Source organism: Zonotrichia albicollis, chromosome 4 (genome assembly GCF_047830755.1).
Source record: "Zonotrichia albicollis isolate bZonAlb1 chromosome 4, bZonAlb1.hap1, whole genome shotgun sequence".
In the NCBI taxonomy this organism is placed as follows: domain Eukaryota; kingdom Metazoa; phylum Chordata; class Aves; order Passeriformes; family Passerellidae; genus Zonotrichia; species Zonotrichia albicollis.
This window is the reverse complement of record NC_133822.1, coordinates 47,447,572-47,468,615: the sequence shown is the minus strand read 5'-3', so window position 1 is coordinate 47,468,615 and position 21,044 is coordinate 47,447,572. Positions and strand designations below refer to the sequence as shown.

The following is a 21,044-nucleotide window of genomic DNA, read 5'->3' as shown; positions in this document are numbered from 1 at the left end:
CAAGCATTACCTGCAGCAGCATCTGATGAGAAAGATAACATTCCCTTTCTTGCAGGGGGAGGAGAGGATGATGACACAGATTTGGTTTTTTTCTGTGCTAGTACAGCATGACTGGGAATTAGTGGTCTCTGGCCGTGCCTCAGCACTCACAGGCCCTGTGCAGATTTCTCACCTGCAGCTCAGTGTGTGGAGCCTCAGAGAGGTTATCAGACATCCTTCCCAGTTATCAGCCACCCTTTGCAATCATCAGCCACCCTCCTGAGCCACATGTGACCAAAGAGATGAGCGGCTTCTTTACAGCACAGGTGCCTACAAGGAATGGCTTTTTCCAAGGCTGAGAGTAATGTCCCAGCTTCCCCCTGCAGAGAACCTTACACACAAAGCCCCTTTCAAAAGCTCCTGGGATCCTTCCTTGAGTATTTAGCAATGTCTGCTGTCCATGAAGCTCCAGCATGCCAGTGAAAGGATAGCATTCTCCTTTAGTTTTGCTTAGAATCCTTTGTGGGGAGAAGGTGGTCATTTGTATTATTTTGTATTGTAACTTATTCGATGCTATGTAAAATTTATTCAGAAACATTGGTGGCCTTGTAATCCAATGAGGCTAAAGACCACATGCAGTTGTGTGAAGCCAGTACTTGCATTTCAATATCAGCTGCTGTGCTTTTGATGTCTTCTTAAAACTGCCTTAAGTTGGTCTTGAAAGAGAAAATAGTGTTGCAAGAAAAGGAAAACAAAATTCATTTTCTATGTATACGCTAAATTCAATAATTAAGCCTAATTGGATGTAAAAACATCCAAGCAAAACAAACAAGCCCTCTTATCACCTTAAATGCAACCATAAGCACGTTCTGGGAGTATGTGTAAATTGGAAAAACTCATGAGATAAACAGAGTTTAATAAGTAAAATTAAAACTAACAAAATAGAAAAACAAAGCCAAGAAAAAATGTCATGGAAAAATCCCCCAAAATATTGCTCATCACCAGCTGATCAATGCTGACAGACTCCAAGCAACAGCAGCCCTGGAGAGTTCCCTCCCTCACAAGCTTTTACAGCTGAGCATCATGTCATATGGTAGTCTTGGACATTCCTTTGGTCAGCTGGGATCAGCTGTCCCAGCTGTGTCCCCCCACAGCTTTTTGTGCACACTCATCCTGTCACTGGCAAGGTAGCTGGGAAGCAGAAATGGCCTTGAATCCTGTGTCAGCACTGTTCAGCAAGGGCTAAAACGTGGGTGTATTATCAACACTGTTTTTTCTGAAGATCCAAAAAATATCCCACATGAGCTGCTATGAAGAAAATTAACACAATCCCTTAAGCAAAATGCATAATGACAACTGTATCTCTGACAACTAGGCCTCTAGAGTCCACATCAAGCCCACAGAGCTATCAGACAAACCTCGGCCACACCACGTTGGGCTAGTTGTGGTGACAAACATATTGGCACCACCTTCATTGTGACAATGAGGTACATAGAGCATCAGGAAGCAAACTGCATTAGGACCAGAAATGCAGAGTTGTCTCTCAGTTTCCAGCTGCTGGGGATGCATGGGGGACAAGATGGCTCAGGAAGGAGAGAAGCTGGTGGCTGTAGTGGGGCCTAGGAAAGGAGGATCTCATAACTAGAGCACCCAGGGAGCAAATGCTTTTCCATGCATACATCCTGGAGGATGCTCTGTGCATTCCCTCAGTGTGTAGGAGCCAAGCCAAGCCCTAAAAGAGAGAACAAGGGGACTGGGGAGGAGCGAGGTGGAACGTTGTGGCAAAGGGGCCAATGTCTCTGGCTGTGAGCAGGAGAGGACATGCAGTGGTGATGCTGCACCCCACCAACGTGTCCCATACTTGTGCCCAGGCCCTGGCACAGCTCTCCCCACTGACCTGCCCCTCTGCAGTGTCTGCCTCCCTGTGCAGCATAGCTCATCCCTCCAGCCCACTCACTCCCTGAGCCCCAGCATAGGAGGACCAGCAGAATTTGGCCACTGAGACTGATTTGGGGTAGACTGTTTCAAGCCCTCACAGCACAGTCTCCATCCAACAGATCCCTGGGGTCTTGGTGCAGACAGCCCAGTGCACAGACACAGGGACCATCCAGTCCATTTCTGTCCTCCTCCCACTGGGACCTGCATAATCCAAATCCATCCACCTACACAGTGGGCAAAAACACGAACTCTTCTATCTCTGAAAATAAAATCACCTACAGCTGAGCTCCCACTGAGAGACTGGAGCAGATCCCCTGCCTCCCACTGCCTTGTGCCACGTGGTACCACTTGCGGCTTATACCAAGCACATGATATTGTTAAACACCAAGATGTGCATGATACAAATATTTCTGTCATGATGTGACTACTCTGCAAAGCCATGGAGGCAAAAAGGATTGAGGAGGGGGCTGTGACATGTGTGGCACTCACTGCACAGCTCTGCTTCCCTGCCAGCACCCCAGTGAGTGAAGCCCACCATAAAGGGAGAACACATCCTTGTGAAATCCTCAGGAGAAGGGGACACAGACACATGCTGCAGCACAGGCAGCATGTTCCATCTGACTCCCTAAAACTTTTGTCAGGAATTTCACAGCTTAGTATCAAGGTTTGCATACTCTACACTTACACCACTGCTGGGTCCCAACCAAGGCAGCTGGCTGCAGGGCTGAAATCAGATCTAGAACCCAAAAGGGTGTTGGCAGTGCTGCTGGCAGTGCAGCTCTTACACCAGAGCCGTGCTCTGCAGAGGACAGCCACACTGCCCAGTGGGCTGGGCTGGGCTTTGTAGGAAAGCAGTGAATTAAATTCCAGTGCTGGCCATAGACAGATGCTTGCACCTCTCTGCTCTGTGTGCTGAAACTTCTACAGGGAATCCAACCCCTTCCTTTAGCTTAGACACGGCAGTAACAGCCCCACTGAGACAAAGCCATGCCCACAAATTTCCCCAGGGATCTACTGTGAACTACAGACCATGACCTGGAGCATATCTGTTGCTAAGCATATGCCTTCCTGCCCTGCCAGCTGTTACAAAACATCTCATTTGAAAACTTGGATAAGCATATAATATAGTTTGTTCAGTATTTTTAAAAAGACACAGACAATGCAGGAATTATTAAATAAAAAAATTACCTGTTACTGCCTAAAGATTTAAACACAGACAAGTGAAACAGGCTTCCTAGTAATAAGGACAACAGAAGTCTAGAAATTATTCTCTAGTTAAAGGGTACTGAGGATTATGGATAAAACTTATTTCAGAGCTTCTGTCTAGGACTAGAATATAAAAACTTTTGTTTAAGTAACTTCTTGTAGCTACCTTTGAGGAGTGTTTAATTCCGGACATTAATTTAGCTAATGCACCCATTTTTGTTATATTTATCTGTGGATCTGAAGGAAATTCACTATTACAGTAAGTCTTAAAAAAGGGCAGAATCATGTCAGTATTTGTCATTATTTTTGATAGCTTATGATATATGTTCAGCACTCCAATCATTCTCCTCAGTACTATCATATTGATTAGTAAATTAATAGTTCAGTGAATATGTGGTTGGAAAACCTAATTTCTGAATTTGGTTTCTAAGCAATCATCTCTTTCTGGTTTTTTGGCATGTCCCTCTGCAGTGGCTCAGGCACTGGACATATTCCAGTTGCAAACTGCTTTTCATTGACAGCTGTGCTGCTTTTTAGACAGCATTTTGTGGTTCCAGAATTTAATGTTCCCAACTGTGGCAGCTATACAAAAGATGTTGCAGAGAACTGCAAATTCATTCCAAGCTGGGCTGGACCTAACTGCAAAAGACAACATCTCCAACAAGTTTTAGTTGGCTTAAAAAGAAGTCTCAGTCTTGTGCTCCTCTGTCCTTGTGATTTGGGTCCAAGTTCACTTACCTTTTCTCTTCCCAGCAGCTCTCATGCAGGCTACAGCTGCACTGTAATGAGGAGACAGGCAAAGGAGCCGGGGAGTAAGTCCTGAATACAGGATGGGGCAGCGTTGAAGCTAGGAAACTGCAGAAGACAGACAGCAATAAAGGGACATGCAAAGAAAACAAGGGAATAATCTACATAGTGGGTTCAGTAGCCTGCAGAATGAAAAAAATAAAAGCAAACTGGTAATATGAACTCTGCTTAAAGCTTCTAACATAGCCAAATGCTCTTCCACTAAGAGTTCTTGAAGTACACCTGGAGCTCACATGACAGGATGGTTTCATCAGAGATTTCCTGCAACACCAAAAAATGGGACGCAAACTCAGGAGTCGGTGTGGGAACATGTTCATCCCATGGACACCTGAGCAGGAGCTGCCTCCCAGGCAGGCTCTAGTGGCACACTCCTTTCTCAGAAGAGCCCAAGTGCTGAAAATAAAACTGTTTCTGAGGCAGTGGAGGGCAAATGTCCATGTCTTGGCCCTGCATACCTGCAAGAGCAAGCAAAACACTGTGAGAGGCACTGCAGCAGGGCTATGTTACTTCATGTTACAGTCCCTGAATGAGGAGACAGACAGATCTGGATATTTTTCTGTCAACAGACACTCACAAAGATCAATTTTTCAATTTGACCCTTAATGAAAGAGGCATCTAAGACAATGGTAACATCAGTTTCTAGACATGAACCATCCATCTTCTTTATCTCTGGAGAAAAAAGCCCAAGCAGTTTGCCTGGAGTTTGCACAGAGCAGAGACGCTGCCAAAGGTTCTGCAGTTTCAGATGTGTAGATGCGGCACTTAAAGCTGGTCTAGTGCTGGACTTGGACTTGTTGTGTAATCAGTTGGATTCAATTATCTTAAGATCTTTTCCAATCTATTGCATGACTCTATGATGTTGGTGATAAATGTCCTGGAAAAGCCCATGCCATAAGCCAGTTGCTTCCTAAGACCTAGTCCTGCTTAAGTAAGCCAAGGACAGTTTTGCAATTCCTGTTAGAGAGGTTATTTGACACTGGGATCTTGTTCAGATAATGTCCTGTATTGAGGAAACACTTCAGTAATTACAGATGGAGCTATTAAATTTGTGCATGTGTTCTTCTCTGAGCACAGTCCTCATGCTCTTAAGGTCTCTAATCGCTCCATTATTCAGAGGTATAAAGCACAGTTCTCAAAGTTTAAGTAGAGGTTATAAACAGCAGTAACTAAATAAATTTTATTGCTGTGATTTCCAAACAAAACTAAGAGAGGAGTTTCAGAAATGTAAGAGTTACAGTCAATGTCATGACACTGACATAACAGGGAAAGCTGTGTATTTTTATTTCTATGTGGTCACAGCTTCACGTGGCAGATTTCATAAGAATTTAAGAAAACCATGTTGTTCAGTGCTCCCTCTACCCCGCTTTCCAGTGTTCCAGTTCAGAAAAAAACCTTATTTTTTATGCTAGAAAAATGTACAAATTGCACCTAAACAATGGCATCGTCTGAAGACAATCAGACTGCCAAACTTCATTGCACCAAAAACATTCAAAGGCATGAAGAAAATAAGATTTTCATAAAACCATGGTGCTGCATTTAGTCACAAGCAAGGAAATCCCTGTAAGAAACTGCAAATCCTTTCTATATTTAGCATCAGCTTAATAGGATAATGTGGCTACAGTTTAGTATTCTTCAGATTGATGGAGTTTTGCATTGTTTCATTAAAAAGGCCAGGCTTCTTCAAGAAGTCTGATCTTGCCACTTTTGCAAATAAGCAGTCTTAAGGTCAAGGAGAACAACTTCCACTTTCCTCTTTAGTAGTTCATAGTCTTATGCAAGTCTAATACTGCTCTGAGGAGGCCAACGCAAAATTTTCTGCTTTCCATGTTTAAAAAAGGTGCCCATATCATTCTCTAAAACTAAGAGTTGTTAAGCTACAGTCATCTTTTACAGCTTCAGTATTTCCCAGGGACTATCTCTTTCTGCATAGTAAAATTCACATTTACAATCCTATAAGAATCAGAATTACTACATTTGAAAAAGACCTATAAGATCATCAAGTCCAACTGCTAAACCAGCACTGCCTTGCTCACCATATCCACCAGTGCCACATCTACATCTACATCTTTAAAATACCTCCAGGGATGGTGATGATCCCACCCCTTCCCTGGGAAGTCAGTTCCAATTCCAATTTAAAATAGTATTCTCTGATTTGCTCTGGTATCTTATCTCAAAATCCCATTTGGGGAGAAAACTGAGAGCTTCATGTGATAGGAAAATGTAGCAATGCTCTAACCAGATGCAGAACATAAAAGGAACACATCCTAAAAGTTTCAGAATAGTCTAGTTGTGCCCTGGGTTTAAACTGATCTCCAGTCTTCCACCTGCAAATAATACAGGAGATGTTAAATGAAATGCATAACATTTTTGTGCCAAATTTTCAAAAAGTGTCCACCTCCAACTTCATTTTTTAAAAATATGCTAGAATATTGCCATCTGCGAATGTGAAGCTGTGAAAGCATGAATCTGAAATCTGTCAGCTGTTCATCAACATGCTGGTAATAAAAAAATGCAAGTGACAGAAGGTTGGGTTTTGGGGAGGAGGTTGCAGAGGGTGAGGGAATGGTGCCTATTTTGCCAGAAGGCAATGAGAAGCTGCACCTAGACCAAACTCGGGATGCTTCTGCAGGCTGAGCTGCAGAGCCAGGAGCCTGGCTGGAGAGCACCCCAGCCTTCCCATGGGGACAGCATGCGAAAGATCCCTGTCTCTGGGGCTAGAAATCAGGCACCTCTGCAATTCCAACATGTCCCAGGGATATTCACTGAAGTAGGAGAGAAATGCTCATAATGACACACCAGCCAGGAACCCAACACCCAGCACTAACAGTTCAGTATTTGCCCTCAAGCCAACTCTTGGCTTTTAAACCCCACCACTGTTAAAATAAATTTTCTCTTGGAAAATTAAATAAATAAAGTTTATTTCCAAGAGAAAGATAATGTATTATAAAAATTTTAATAATTCTGATAAATTTGACCTGGTAGAAACCGTCCTGCTTTTCTGTAATTTCTTCTCACTCAGTATTCTAAGGCTCTATTATGGAATTGTTCAAGCCATTGCTTGTAATACAGCATATTATTAAATTAATTTTCTTTTTTAATAGCAGTTTTCCATTCCAATTTCCTTTATCTGACTTCTGCATGTTTTTTTTAGATTATAAAATGCTCTCTTTCATATAGTTCATTCATTCAAGACTTTTAAAATTCATATTTCACATAACTATGCTGGCAAGTTTGCTCACATTAAATTGATCCCTCTTCCCTGTAGTTTTCAGTTACCCATCTGAAGAGAGATTCCTTAAATTTCCCTCTCTTTTAGAAGCTTTAATTCAATCCAGACCTTTTGTAAGAGAACTTTTATGAATATCAATTTTTTCACACATGAGAAAGCCCCCTTATTATACAGGATTATATTAATAATTATTATTAGCTGCGTGCTTCTTAGCAATTCTGGCACCAGTTTGCAGTACACACCTATAAAAACTCATAATGCAATGTCTCAAAATTTGCTGGAACATTTTTTGAGTGCTGAACGATAACTGCCTTCAAAGTCCAAACATCCCGTAACCTGCTCATCTCGAAAATATATCATAGCTTTTGATCTCTGCACAAACCCTGCTGTTGTATTAGCTCATCTTGCAAAATGATGCTCATTTTTGATATCTTGACTTCACAATTTTAAAAGGCAAATGAGTAACAGCTTCTCCTAAATTGTTTTAGCAGATTAATTGCTTGTAAATTCACAGCTGTTTTCTAGTTTTGACTTCTAACCCTTAAGTAATACTTAAACAAGGATTGAGTAAGTTTTCAGACTCCTAAGTCAAGCCTAGAGATGGCCACAAGCACCCTTTGGTGGGTATTTGATCCCCAGAATACCCACACAGAATCTTCCTGCTAGCACCAAAACTCTCTCCTGGTGCAATTTTGCTTGTCATCATTCATCTGCTTTCCTTTAAAAGATGGCCAAAACCAGAAGTGAATGAGAATGTGCAGCCCAATCTTAACATTGTATCTGAGACACTGCAGTACCCTGAAGAGTGAGGTTTAGGTTCAAAGACATCCTCAGCCTGAGAAAGTTAAACCTCGGTGTCCCACGTCTCATAAAAATGCCCTTTCATCCCTTCCTGTGCCCAGACACAGGTGAGGAACAGGAGGGGGCTGGTGGTGAAGGCACCTTTTTCCTCTTAGAATAGTCAGAGTTGGGTTGTAGTTTCAAAACACATGAACAGTTACCAGACTCACCATCAGCTTGTCCTCCAGGTGTGTTTTAAAAGAAAGCATTTAAACATGGGCTTGGTTCTCTAGCAGAAAAATAATATCGAGTCCAGGATATTCTGGACTCAAAGTCCAGTGTTGGTGGAGATCCATCCAGGCTCCTTACCATCCAGACAGTAGAAGATGTCAGACACCATGTGGCCATCAGTGTTTTCTACAGTCTTGACCAACAAAATGCACTCCATTGTCTGCATCCCATGTGGGGATCATCCCTGTCCCTGTGTAGCACTGAGGGAAGCCAGACACCTCTCTCTAGGCCTTGGGGCAGACATCACCCTGGGTGACTGGGGCTGGCTGTGAGCCTTGTGCTGCCTGACCACTATACCTCCTCTTCCCTTGGATACTGCTCACAATCACAGCACAGGCAACTCTTAATTCATGGGCAAACAGCACAGTGAGCTCTCCTGACATATCATAGCACATTTTCTAAAATTGAACACCTGTTTTCTGATCCTGTTTTCTGGAACTTCTCTTACATTACAGCACATATGCCAAAACACTGTGCTACAGCCTCTCAGATAATTTGTAAAACTGTACTAGCTACCTCGCTGCTCTCAGCCAATCTGCTTGTGTATTTGGGGATTTCTGGTTGCCACAAATACAGTATATTAGAAGCTTTAAGCAACCATTTATCACCTCCTTTTTTTAGGTTTGACTTCACACCAGGATGCAACAAAACTCCCATTAAGACTTAAAATACCCAGTCTGACAGAAACTTTCACATGAGGCACAGGGTCATTACCAAGCTGATAAATTTTCAATTGTTGCAGAAGCCACCTTATGCTAGCATTTGAATAAGCTCCTCAGGCATTCCAGGAGGCTGGATGGAGAACTGGGATGGCCACTAGCAGGTAGGGGACCGATACAGCTAAAGAAAGCTCATGAGCCAGTTCAGAAGATATGTTCCAAGTTCCTCCCCAGGTCTTTTGCATTTTATTCTCCAAATCAGGTATTACATTTCCACTGGTTTCCACCAGGATTGTGCATGCACCTTGACATGTTCACAGAAGTTCCACGATACAGAGTTTCACAACTGGGACAGGTCCCTACAATTGGGACACCAGGGTGACAAAACAGATTCTGGAGAATTTTCCCACTGAATAGGATGGAGAGAACATAATTACCACATCGTAGCACTACAATGTCTCATAAACATAGAATAGACTAGATCCATTTACCACAAAAATCACAGAAAATAACTTATCAAAGAATATATATATTTTATGCAAAATATACATTTGTAGAATATAATTTTAATACATTTTTATACTTATTGATGTTGGGTTTGCAACACTTTGAATTAAAAAAAAAAAAACCACAAAATATTCTTGCTGCCAGAATTTTATTTCTGATAATACTTATAGTTTGAGGTAACAATGAAAGAAGACTGTGTGCTGTGAACAAAGTCAGTGATGTTTGTCTGCAGTCACATTTTTGTTAAAAAGTGAAAAGTAAACTTAGGACTTGGCATGTACACTACAATTCATAACAATTTAGGTTATGGCAAACTGAGAAAGCAAGGACTTATGCAAACCTATTCTGTTCAAATTTGTGACTTTTGCAATATATGCCATTAGTATGACAGAAGTCAAGACAGATGTAGTTTACATCACTATCATTATTAAGCGTGTGTCTTTGTATGATCCACAGCACAGCTTACTGCAGGAACCAGGAATAATAAACACAGGGGTGGGGGTCTTTGCATGGAACCTTAGCAATGATGACATGAATTCAGCTTTCCTTGATATAGATAAAAACTGATTTTCCATGCACACACGTTTTATTTACACTGACTCATCAACAGTGACTAGTCACCCCTTCCTCTGGCAGCAGTAATTATGAGCGGTCTTTCATCTTCTTTAACAAGCTCTGCTTCGCATGCAAAGTCTCAGTGACCTCCTCAAGGTGTGAGTCGTTTATCAGGGCCCATTCAGCAGCAGCAGTCTCTTTCCAGTACAGTCCTTGGTATGGCTAAATTCCATTGTCCCTTTTTCAGCAGTCAAAAATCCATGATAAATTCTGTACAACACTGTAGTTAATATAACAGCAGCACCAGATATTATATTAATTCATTTGCTAAAAGCTGTTTGCAATTATCTCTCTATTGACAATATTTTACCAAAAGTAAATCAATGTACATCTCTAAATATCAGAAATGTATACTTTGATAACTACATTATTGTACAAGAATTCTGACATGCAGGTCATGCTATTGGGCTTGGCTATATACAGAAGAACATGTTACATGGTCAACAATAAATTTAATTTCTTTTCCTAACAAAAAAGTAAAACATGACAGTCAGGTATTATTCAACAATTTCAAGGATCACTTAAGAAGATTTCCGTCATTATGGTCTTCTAAAACTCTACAGTTTAAGGGTAATTTTTCCTCACCAGCCCAGAACCTCAAATTTGCCATTGCATTTGTCCTGTTGCATAAACAGAGGTTAGTATTGAATGAAAAAGCCACTAGAGGAGATACAGTTTCAAAATTGTAATGAATGCTGGTTGCTGGGAGGAAGATTGATGCAATAGGCAACCGGTCAGTGCTGAAAAGCCGCTCAAAAAACCTTAGGAGTGCACACGAGTTAGTCTAGATGATACTAACTGCACTTGAAAAATATGTATATTTCTATCTACACATGGATGTATAGTGCATATGAAAAAAAGAGAAAAGGAGAAAAAAGTGTTCTTAGTTCAACTTAAAAGAGGGGGGCATTTTAACAGAATCTCTGTGCTTTATGGAGACAGATGGAGAATACAAGGAGACAGGTTGCAAAACAGACAGACAAACAACACACAGGACAAAGCACCTCAAAAAACATTGACTGAAGAAATTTCTGAGGCCCACTAGCCAGAGGTATAAGGCTGGTCAAAAACCCGACTTGAGAACTACTACCCTCTTACAATGGTAAAAAAAAGCCCCCAAAAAATTATTTCAAGTTTACTTGGTACTCAGCTTCTGAAAATGTTGAAGAACCCTGGAGTAGAGAAAATACTACAGTACCAAGCAGCACTTGCTAGCTTAAAATTGCAAGTCTGGATGGCGTTTACCTTTCTTGCATGTTTTGTGCCTTCCCCAAGCCATTAAGAAAGAGATCTGGCTTCTGCTTGCGTGTAACCAGTAATGACAACCTCTTTGCAGTTATCTGTGTGCAAACAACCGGAGACATTCAGAACTCTGATATACAGCAATCCAGTACCGAAATAAGTTAATCACAAAATAAAGTCGTTTATAAACAAGTAGATAGTTAAAAAATAAAAGAAAAGGTTAAACACAGAAAAACAATCCCACATGCAGACCAGTTTATCAGTGCTTTCATTTCAGCAGGATGGTAACAATGTGAGAACACACATCCAGAGCCCTCTGTGGTCTCCACGATCCGCAACACTGCTTGTCAGGTGATGGAGACAGGATGGTCCATGCAAATGAGCAGACCCTTCAGAGCAGACATCTTCAGAATGGATTAGAGTCACAAGAAATGGAGGTTCAATGGAGTGACTGATAATTACTTGGAAGCACATTATTTTAAGTCAATCTCCCTGAAAATATGCTTATTTATTGAATATATGGACAACAGCATCCACTAACTGTCCTTTTATTGCCACAGGTAAGTAGGACAATATAGTAGATAAAAGGAGAAATGCTACCTGAAGTAATCTTTAAAAGCCAAGACAAAAATCTTCAGGTACCCAAGTGGCTTTTCTTACTACTGACAGGTGTATCATGCAGGAGTTAGACCATATTTGTGGAGCCTATGCTTAATGCTACATTTATTTCCAAGATGTGGTAAACAGTATTTGATTTAATGCTATGTAGCCGATTGACGCCATCTGGTTTACAAGATGGAAGGGATGGGAGACCGAGAGCGCCTTAGAGGACAAGGTGAGCTGTAGGGTGATGTTACTGGAGACAGTCGCAGAGCATTGCCTGTCAAGCCAGCTATGTTGTTTAGGCTTCGGGATTTTTCATAGCCTTGTATGAGAAAATGCACAGACATCAGTTGAATTCAGCCAAAAAATAGACAAAGACAAACAGTACAATGTAATGTAATCCAAGGAGCTATCAGGGACTCAGAGGGAATCTGCCTGCAAAAGAACTCAGTGCTGAGACACATTACTACCAAAGAATACTAATAAATAAAGTTATTTACAAATTAATGCATCCACTTTTTCCCAAAAAAATTAAACAGACCACCACACAAGAGGTCTGACCTGCTCTTCCACATCCCATCTTGCACTTAGTATCACACTGTGGGTTTCAGCAGGGTGTCACAGAGAGCAAGATAAGGGATCCCACCAGGGTGATTGAGCTATCTGGCTAAGCTTAATCAAAAGCCCATTAAGAGAGACTGCAGGAACTGTCAAAATTACATAATGTCTGCTACATTCAATTCCTAATATAGTACAATTTTTTCTTTAAAATAAATAAACCAGAAACCAGATAAATTTTATACAGTATGTGTAAATCAGTTCTGCAGAGGATTGAATGATAATATAAGAAGCTTTATCTTCAAAAATATTAACTCTTAGGCTTTGCTTCTAATTTTGAAGTCTAATAAGACAGCAGAGCTTGACGTATTTGTAAATGCCTCCTGAATGGCAAACTTAAAACATTGAATTTGTGCTTCTTTTCCAGATGATTTGAACAAAATCAACAGTATTAATTCATATAAGCAAGTAGTAAATTGTTAATCATTAAATGAGGCAACCACATAATGCTTCACAATTTGAAGGGAACATTGCACTTGCAGATATTTCTGTTCACATACACTGTGAGCTCTAGCTACCTACTTTTTGCTAGTGTGGATTGTTTTCACTTCATAGAGGTAATGCTGTAAACAAAAAAAAAGCATTGCTTTCACTGCATCACTATCTTCATATTCAAGTATTTTCAGCAGCTGCTGAATAACTCCATTTGTTAGGAAACAGATCTGCTCGTCAGCCTGAAGATATCAGCAAGGAAATACAACAAAGGTTGAGCCAGGCAGGACCTTGCTCCTGAAGTACATGGGTACATGCTTCAGTGCAAGCATGAGAAGTCTCACTGATTTCAGCGGTACTACTTATTTCCTTGAAGACAAGTATGCATTTAAGCATTTGCCAGGTTAAAATATTCAGGTCAAAATTTCTTATAGGGAAATAATGAGACTTTTTTTCCCCAGAAACCTTAAAATACCAATGACAGTAAAGCTAAATACCACATGGAATGTCAGCAATTTTTTTTTTCTTTCTGATTGAAACAGTTACTGGCTCAAATTCCAGGTCTCTAGGTAACAGACAGTTAATGGCATCTTTAGGAAAAATCATATCTTAAGCTCTCCCCTTACAACAATTAACATATTTCTTCCCTGAAATCTGCACACTGCAAAACTACACTTAAAGCAAATGTATAACCTCATATCTACTGAAACATTGTGCAATGTTCCCTCCAGATGGCAAGGGCAGGCTAGACTGTGATACTACACAGAATTCAGATACATTTCTGAAACAGCCTCCAGTTTCTGAGTTTTTATCAGTATTTAAACAGACTAGAAAGAATTTTGTTTGAAAACGGAATTAAAGAGAAGCACAATGCTAGTGTATATATTTAAACTCCCTGTAAACATAAAGCTTATTAAAAAATCAAAATAATCAGGTAGCTTTTTTGCATAAAAATAGGAAAGTAGTTTTTAAGATTATTTTCTTGCTACTCTTCTAATGATAAAAGGAAAGAACTGAGAGAAGAAGATGGTAATGATTGTAAAGAAAGTAGAAACTCCTAAAAAATGAAAACCAGATATACAAGATGAATAGTGAGAGATGCTTGATCCAAAATCAGTATTTTTCAGGTATATTAATGGATCAGATCTGAATCAGTATCATCTTGGAGATGGAGATGCAAAAAGCTCAGAATAAATTATAATTGAACAACCAAGAATCAAAGGAACAAACCAAACAAGAAGAATGTACCAAAAGAAGGAAAGAAGGAAAGGGTAAAAATAAAATGTGAAAGTAGTAGACTTGATGTGTGAATGACATTCAAGCATTCAAACCTAATTGTATATTATTTGAAGATATTTTCTGCTTATGGGCTAGCTTCTCCACTCTGTATAAAATACACTCCAAAGCCAATGACTAAAACATTTCAGCCTCAATTAAGATTATCATCAGAGCCAGGCAAAGAGCATATTTCTCATCAAAAAAATACCCATTCTGAACTCAAGCCCCAGTTTTTCTAGTAAAAACTACAAAACCTAAAAAAAATTACCAAAAAAAAATTATTTTAAATCTAGATTTACAAATTAAAATGTTCCAGGACAAAATAGGTTTTACTGTTATATAAATTCGTCTTTAGTAGCTGATGGGTAACTTCTTTTATTATTTCTGATCTGCTCTAGTCATGGTTACCACCATAACTTGCTGAGTGAAGTCAAAAAGCTGATCATGCAAGATACCATGGTACTCTACCTTATCCAGCTGTTCTTGACCTCCACAAAGACTTTAGCATTAGAGAGATTTTAAATAATCCTAGTTGTTGAGAAGACAGTGAAATATACTCTCAGTGAAAAATGTAGTAAATTCGTGCAAAAACATGCTTGCAATGATTTTTCATTTAAGCTAAACATTATATACAGGAGCACATAAAATGCCCGAGCATAGAGTCATACTCTGCAAATGCCATACACGTGGAACGGGTTGCATATCTGCCTTCACAGGTTTAAACTATTGAGCTTATGCTCTGAAGTGTAAAAAGAGCATTGGCAGAACAACCCAAGAGAACTCCCTTAGATATATGGCTGGCTGGGACAGCTATGTTTGCTATACACCAAGCAAGTTTGGGAAAAATAAAAAAAAAACAGAAAAATCTCGGGCAAAAATGTCTGTCCAGTGCTGCACGGCTACTTCAGATGAGCTCTGAGGTGAACAACTACACTTCAGCACTCAGGAATGCAAAATCTGTCTGAATGATCCAAGGCCAGAGGAATATAATTTGCCAAGAAACAAAAGCAGTTCCTGTCTAAAGAAATGGGAAGATTACCACTGGCATGCTGATCTTAGGGCTCTGTCCTGATGTTAGGTTTGCAGCCACAGCCAGATGTGGCCTGCTGGGGTAGAAATAATCAGTCACATTGGAGATAAAAGCACCAAACAGTTTTGCAAACTCCACCTGGGCATTCCCATCCTACTGAGCAGGAAGTAATCAGATTTGAAGAGGCTAAATAACTAGAAAGGCATTTTTAATACCATGAAAGGTTAAGCATTGTTTTACTTCATAGCTGAATTATGGATGGAGTAGACAGCAATATTTTAGTATCAGTGGTTAGTATTGCCAAGGGAAAAATAGTTTTTGGCATTATCAGCTCAAAATTTTGTTTGAAAGAAATCTAACTAGCATCTCAGGATATGCTTTTTTGTGTTTAGAAATGTTGCTTACTTCTAACATGTCAACCTTAAAAGTTTATTCAGCTGTAAATTTTATAAAGAGCAGACTACAGTTATAATATGATTAATTTGTCTTTTAGAATGGCAAGTTATATTGAGTGATGAGTGGTTGAATGAGCAAGGTCTGAATTGCAGGCTTTTCCACTAGAGATTACGGGCAAATGAAGACACAAGTGAAATGAGTGTCCAACATCAAGCACATTTTTTGAAGACTAAAGGGGATGAGTGTTTCTAAAAGGAAAAGAATGACTAGGAGTAAAGAAAAAAAGGTACATTGTGAGTACAGTCTTTCCTCTTAGAGCATTGTGCACATCATTTACTCTAAGATTGTTTTTCACAAGCACATTGCTGAGTAACCTTTATGATCTAATGAAAGAAGTCCATACCTTTCCTGATCCCTCCATCAGTAGCACACGTGTAATCACCTGTTGTCAGTAGGAAACATGTTCCCCCTCTTCTGTTTCTGTCTCTTGTACTAGAACGTCTGATGGGAGGGAGCCTTTCACCAGGTGAGAGTGGCTGCTCACTTCCTGCACTGTCTTCACCTGATAACACTGGTTAAAGCACCATGCCCATTTACAGACAATAATGAATGAGGAAATGAGACATCACAAAGAGCTTACGCTGAATGCCAGATATTCCCATCACTCAAAAAGTAGATATAAAGTAAATCATTAGAAGAAAACAAGATTGCAATTCATCATTAATCAGTACAAAATGGCAAAAGATATACGTTTTGTTCAAGAATAAATGATCTTTTGACTTTCCTGTTCTTCTTCTAAAATTTGAATAAAATTAGATTAAACTAACATGAAGAAATAATCAAACCAAGGCTCAGTTATTCATCTACTCTGGGCTGTAACTTGTCAGAATACAGTCAGCCTTGGATATTTCAAACAGTTATTTACTATTTTGGCCATCATTTTTGCTAAACAAGAGGTCAGTCATGTTAGGCATTTTTGTTTAAAATATATAGTTTAATGTTTTAAAGACAAGCCCTCACCCAGAAGGAGGTGCCATTTTCAATATTTGGCACTATACACTGTTTATTAACACACTTAGCTTTCACTTCCATATTTATTACACTTGCACTGCTTGTCATCATAAGTACCCAACATTAAATGCTGTCTTGGTCTCTGTACTTTATTTTGTCAAATGGCAAAACTTGTACCTCTCCTGATTTGTCACTCCCAAAGGACTCTCTTTTAAAATTATCTACCGTTTCAAATTCAGGCCACTTCAGGAAAAAAAATTTCTTCTCAGTACAGCACATAACTTCAGCTTTACCTTTGCATGTAAACCTGCACATGGTTTTTTTCTGAACTGGGAATGCAAAGGGCAGAATTCAGCCTTGAAGTTTTGTACATAATTCATAGTGACTCTAATAACATTCTCTACTAGAAATAAAGCTACAGTGCATGATGTGAGTGGTGGCACTACTGAAAAGGAAGATAACACTTTAAAATGGCTCCTTCTTCCATGTCTGCTTTCTCTCTAACTTCAAGGATTATAACCCCTTGTAAATAAAGCTGTAAACACAAAAAAAAAAGTGTCTCTTAATGAGAGACACAGTGATCTCACTGAGCCGTCTCCATTCAGAATACCTTCGGTAGGACCTGATGGCATGAAAAAGCTGTTATCATTCACAATTTAAAGATGCTACCTCAAAGGTTGTCAGTCAAAGCACTGAAAAACTAACCATATTTTACTGTCAGTCTGAGTCTTTTCAAGTGTTTCCATCCCTTAAAATACATTTAGGATGTTCAAAAAACTGTGTTAATTTGTGAACAGTAAACTCGGAGAATGAAACTAAGCTTCTTTGAACAGAAATGCCTTTCAGTAACAGAGCAACAGACCAAAGAAGGATATTGCTCAGAGATGGATTTTCCGGACTCTTCTTTTTAAAAATCTATATTTCAATTACTAAATTACACCAGTCATGAGTGGTTTTGCTCTTATTATGCTTTAGCAGCTTTACAGCTGGAATCTCATGACTGGTATGTGAGCTTTTAAACAGATTGTATTTGGCTTAAGAATAAATATACTCAAGAAACAAAAAACTATTCTTGCTGCTAAACTAATTATACTGAGAGGTAAAATCTACTTTTTAATTGCAACAGATTTGGAACATGGAGCAGTGGCTTGGGAGGGACTGAGGCTGTCATTTGATAGGCAATTTCACTGAGTAAAGCAAAAAATACTCCTTATTCATCATTTGAAACTCTAACAAATAAGGTAATAGAAATCACAAAGATCAACTGTAATAGCAATGATGGTGCTAAGGGCTGTCATTTTCTTTTTTTCTTGACAAGATTTACATCAGCTATGCTAGTATAATTTAATGAATAGTAAATATCATGCAATGTTTCATCTAACACAGATGAAGGAGATTCTTTTAGCCAGGGAAGCAGAATGCCAAATGGAAAGAAAACTAGAAAGAAAATTTCTTCCTATTTCCTTTGAGTGCTGGGCTTTGGATGTAAAGCACCTGCTCCTTTTAAATGACTGCTTCTTTGTAGGATCTTGCTTAACAGGCCACGATGTGGCACAGGCAAAGCTGACACAAGAGACAGACACTGAGGCAAAACACCATGGAGTCCAACAGGGTGGGACACGGTGGCTGCTCAAATAGTCACAGTCATGCAGAAAAACAAGAAACATCCATACAACGCAACAAACAACAGGCAAAAGAAAAGGTTGATATCATCAGCAGGAAAGCATTCTCAACAGAGCAAGCAAAACTGTATAGACCAGCTACATAGAGGTTTGGGAACATCACTATACCTATTTTTGTCCTCTATGAGACTGACACACGCAAATGTTGGAGGGGAGAAGGGTGGGAGCTACATCTTCTCCTGGCAGAAAGACTGGCTGCTTTCTGACCCCTACCAAACATACTGGTCTATAAAGTGTTTTCAGAGGACATGCATTTCCAGTGGGGTCCTACCTGATGATCTGTTGTGTTCCATCAGCTGGTTGTCCTTGCCCAGGCAGATGTCACCCTGCGTGCTATTGCAGGCCATGTTCAAGTCTGTCTTGCAGAAGGTGGGTGAGCTGGCTTGAGGAGCAGGAGGGATGTGCTTCTTTCGCTTCCTTGGCAGTTTCTGCTTTGCCATGGCCAGGGAGTAGTACATCCCAAAATTGTTAACTATCACAGGCACAGGCATGGCTATGGTGAGCACTCCCGCCAGGGCACACAGGGCTCCCACCAGCATGCCTGACCAAGTCCGTGGATACATATCCCCATATCCCAGGGTGGTCATGGTGACTACAGCCCACCAGAAGCCGATGGGGATGTTTTTGAACTGTGTGTGTTCACTCGCTGATGGGTCATTAGGCTGGGCTCCCACCCGCTCTGCGTAGTAGATCATAGTGGCAAATATCAATACACCAAGTGCCAGGAATATTATCAGCAGCAGAAATTCATTGGTGCTGGCTCGCAGAGTGTGGCCTAGCACCCTGAGGCCCACAAAGTGCCGGGTGAGCTTGAAAATCCGGAGGATCCTGACGAACCTTACCACCCTGAGGAAACCAAGCACGTCCTTAGCAGCTTTGGAGGAGAGCCCACTCAAGCCCACTTCTAGGTAAAAGGGCAGGATGGCCACAAAGTCAATGATATTCAAGAGGTTTTTGACGAATTCAAGTTTGTTGGGAGAAAAAATAACACGTACTAAAAATTCAAATGTAAACCATACCACGCAGACTCCTTCCACGTATGTCAGCGCAGGATCTGTCTCAATCTCATACTGTAACACAGCTTCTGTCCCGTTGATGACCTGCTCAGTTTTGTTTATAATAGTGTTGAAAGCCTCATGTGTTTCCAGGCAGAAGGTTGTGATTGAAACTAAGATGAAGAATAAAGAGGCAAAAGCGATGAACTGAAACACAAAGAGATAAAAAGAGACATCAGAACCACACAGGTCTTCACATTAATACAAATGATGTCTGTGTTTATAGTAAAACTTCTACTCATTCTTCCCCAAATGGCAGACAAATTCATACACATAAAAATTTCCATCTAGGCCAGAGAAGAGCAGCAGACAGCTCTCACATGCAGGTCAGGAGTCCAGGAGCAGGAAAAGCCTTGGCAATGGATTTTGTCAATCGTGACAAAATGCAACTCATTAGGAAAAATGGCAACAATTTCTTTAATCTCTACTAAATTGTCGGAACTTGATTCAGTTGTCAAGGTTCCTTTCAAGCAGTCCCCATACACACCAACCACAGCAGTATTTACACATGTCCAGCTCTCACACAGTGAAACATGTGGGCTGACCCTAACAGTCTTGAGATTATGGTTCAGAACTCACATCTGTCTTGAAGAGCACCTCACAGGGATCTAGGAGCAGATCCAAAGTCTGGGTTTCCTTTAGATTTTCAATGATTTACAAATGCAGGATATTTAGTGATAGAAAATGCCTTCTGTGTTACAGGTAGAGTTGGTTGCATAGCCTACTATGTTTGTAGTCATCCATCACTGATTCTCTTGGGCAGCACTAAAAGTAACCCTTCCAGAACCTCACACACTGTGGTGGCACAGCTTTGTCACATTCTTAGGATCCACCATCCTGCTAAACAGGTTACAAATTCAGGGCAATCCAAACAAAAAGGGAAATACAAATTCAGTTCTAGTAGAGGCACGTGAATTGATAAAATAGAGGTAAATAATCTGGAAACAGCCATCACAAAAGATTATTTAGGACTTAAAAAGCACAGATTGCCTGATCTTCAATTCAGCCATTACAGCTGAATAACAGAACATCCAGGACAGGATCTCAAAAATTAACACTGAGCCAAACAGCTAGAGCAGGAGATAGATTTTCTTACACTGAGGAATATACACCAAATGAAAAGGTGTTTTGAGGTCAGCTGCTCCTTTGCTACAATAGTCAACTTCTTTTCAATGACATTACAACCAGTTCAGCTAGCATTCAGCAGCAGTGGTGAAGTATATAAATAACAAAAGTTTTTATTTTGAATTTGCATCTTAATAAACATTTTATAGCCAAAATTATTCTGGGGGAAAAAGCCTTCTGGAGACATGAAGACTTTTGAAAGTCTTAGGGCCCAAGGAGTCAAAAAGTTGCCAAAACAGGTTAAAAATATCTAGTATCTAGTTACCACACTGAAATCTTGAATGTAATTGGAAAAATCTAGTTCCAAGGCAGACAAAATAACAGCCATAAGCCAGAATGCCTCTGTTCTGCCACTTTAATCCAAGATACAGCATTGTGGCAAAACTGATTTTGTGCACTTCGGATATCAATGACTGAATTTAGTATTAGCATTCATATTTAGTGTTATGTGCCACAGGAACTCATTTAGGCTTGCACAATACTGAATGCTGGTATTTTTCTAACACAGAACACTTGTTAGACAATAAAATATTGTCGCCACAACCTGTAAAGAGAATTCCT

The 21,044-nt window shown here is 40.0% G+C and overlaps 1 protein-coding gene across 14 annotated transcripts in view; it reads right to left on the bottom strand.

The window, feature by feature from the left end:
- Nucleotides 1-286: 286 nt before the first annotated feature.
- Nucleotides 287-21,044, bottom strand: part of KCNC2 (potassium voltage-gated channel subfamily C member 2) — a 110,341-nt gene continuing 89,583 nt past the window's right edge. For 4 of the 14 annotated variants that reach the window (XM_074539712.1, XM_026797346.2, XM_074539719.1 and 1 more), the window contains exons 3-6: nucleotides 18,575-19,505; nucleotides 18,116-18,247; nucleotides 16,014-16,181; nucleotides 287-12,178 (exon numbers count right to left, since the gene is read on the bottom strand). In XM_074539712.1, coding sequence (XP_074395813.1) covers nucleotides 12,042-12,178; nucleotides 16,014-16,181; nucleotides 18,116-18,247; nucleotides 18,575-19,505 — 1,368 coding nt within the window. In that variant the 3' untranslated portion in view covers nucleotides 287-12,041. The remainder of the gene's footprint in view (nucleotides 12,179-16,013; nucleotides 16,182-18,115; nucleotides 18,248-18,574; nucleotides 19,506-21,044) is intronic. The other 10 variants (XR_012580065.1, XM_074539715.1, XR_012580066.1 and 7 more) reach the window with 10 other exon arrangements.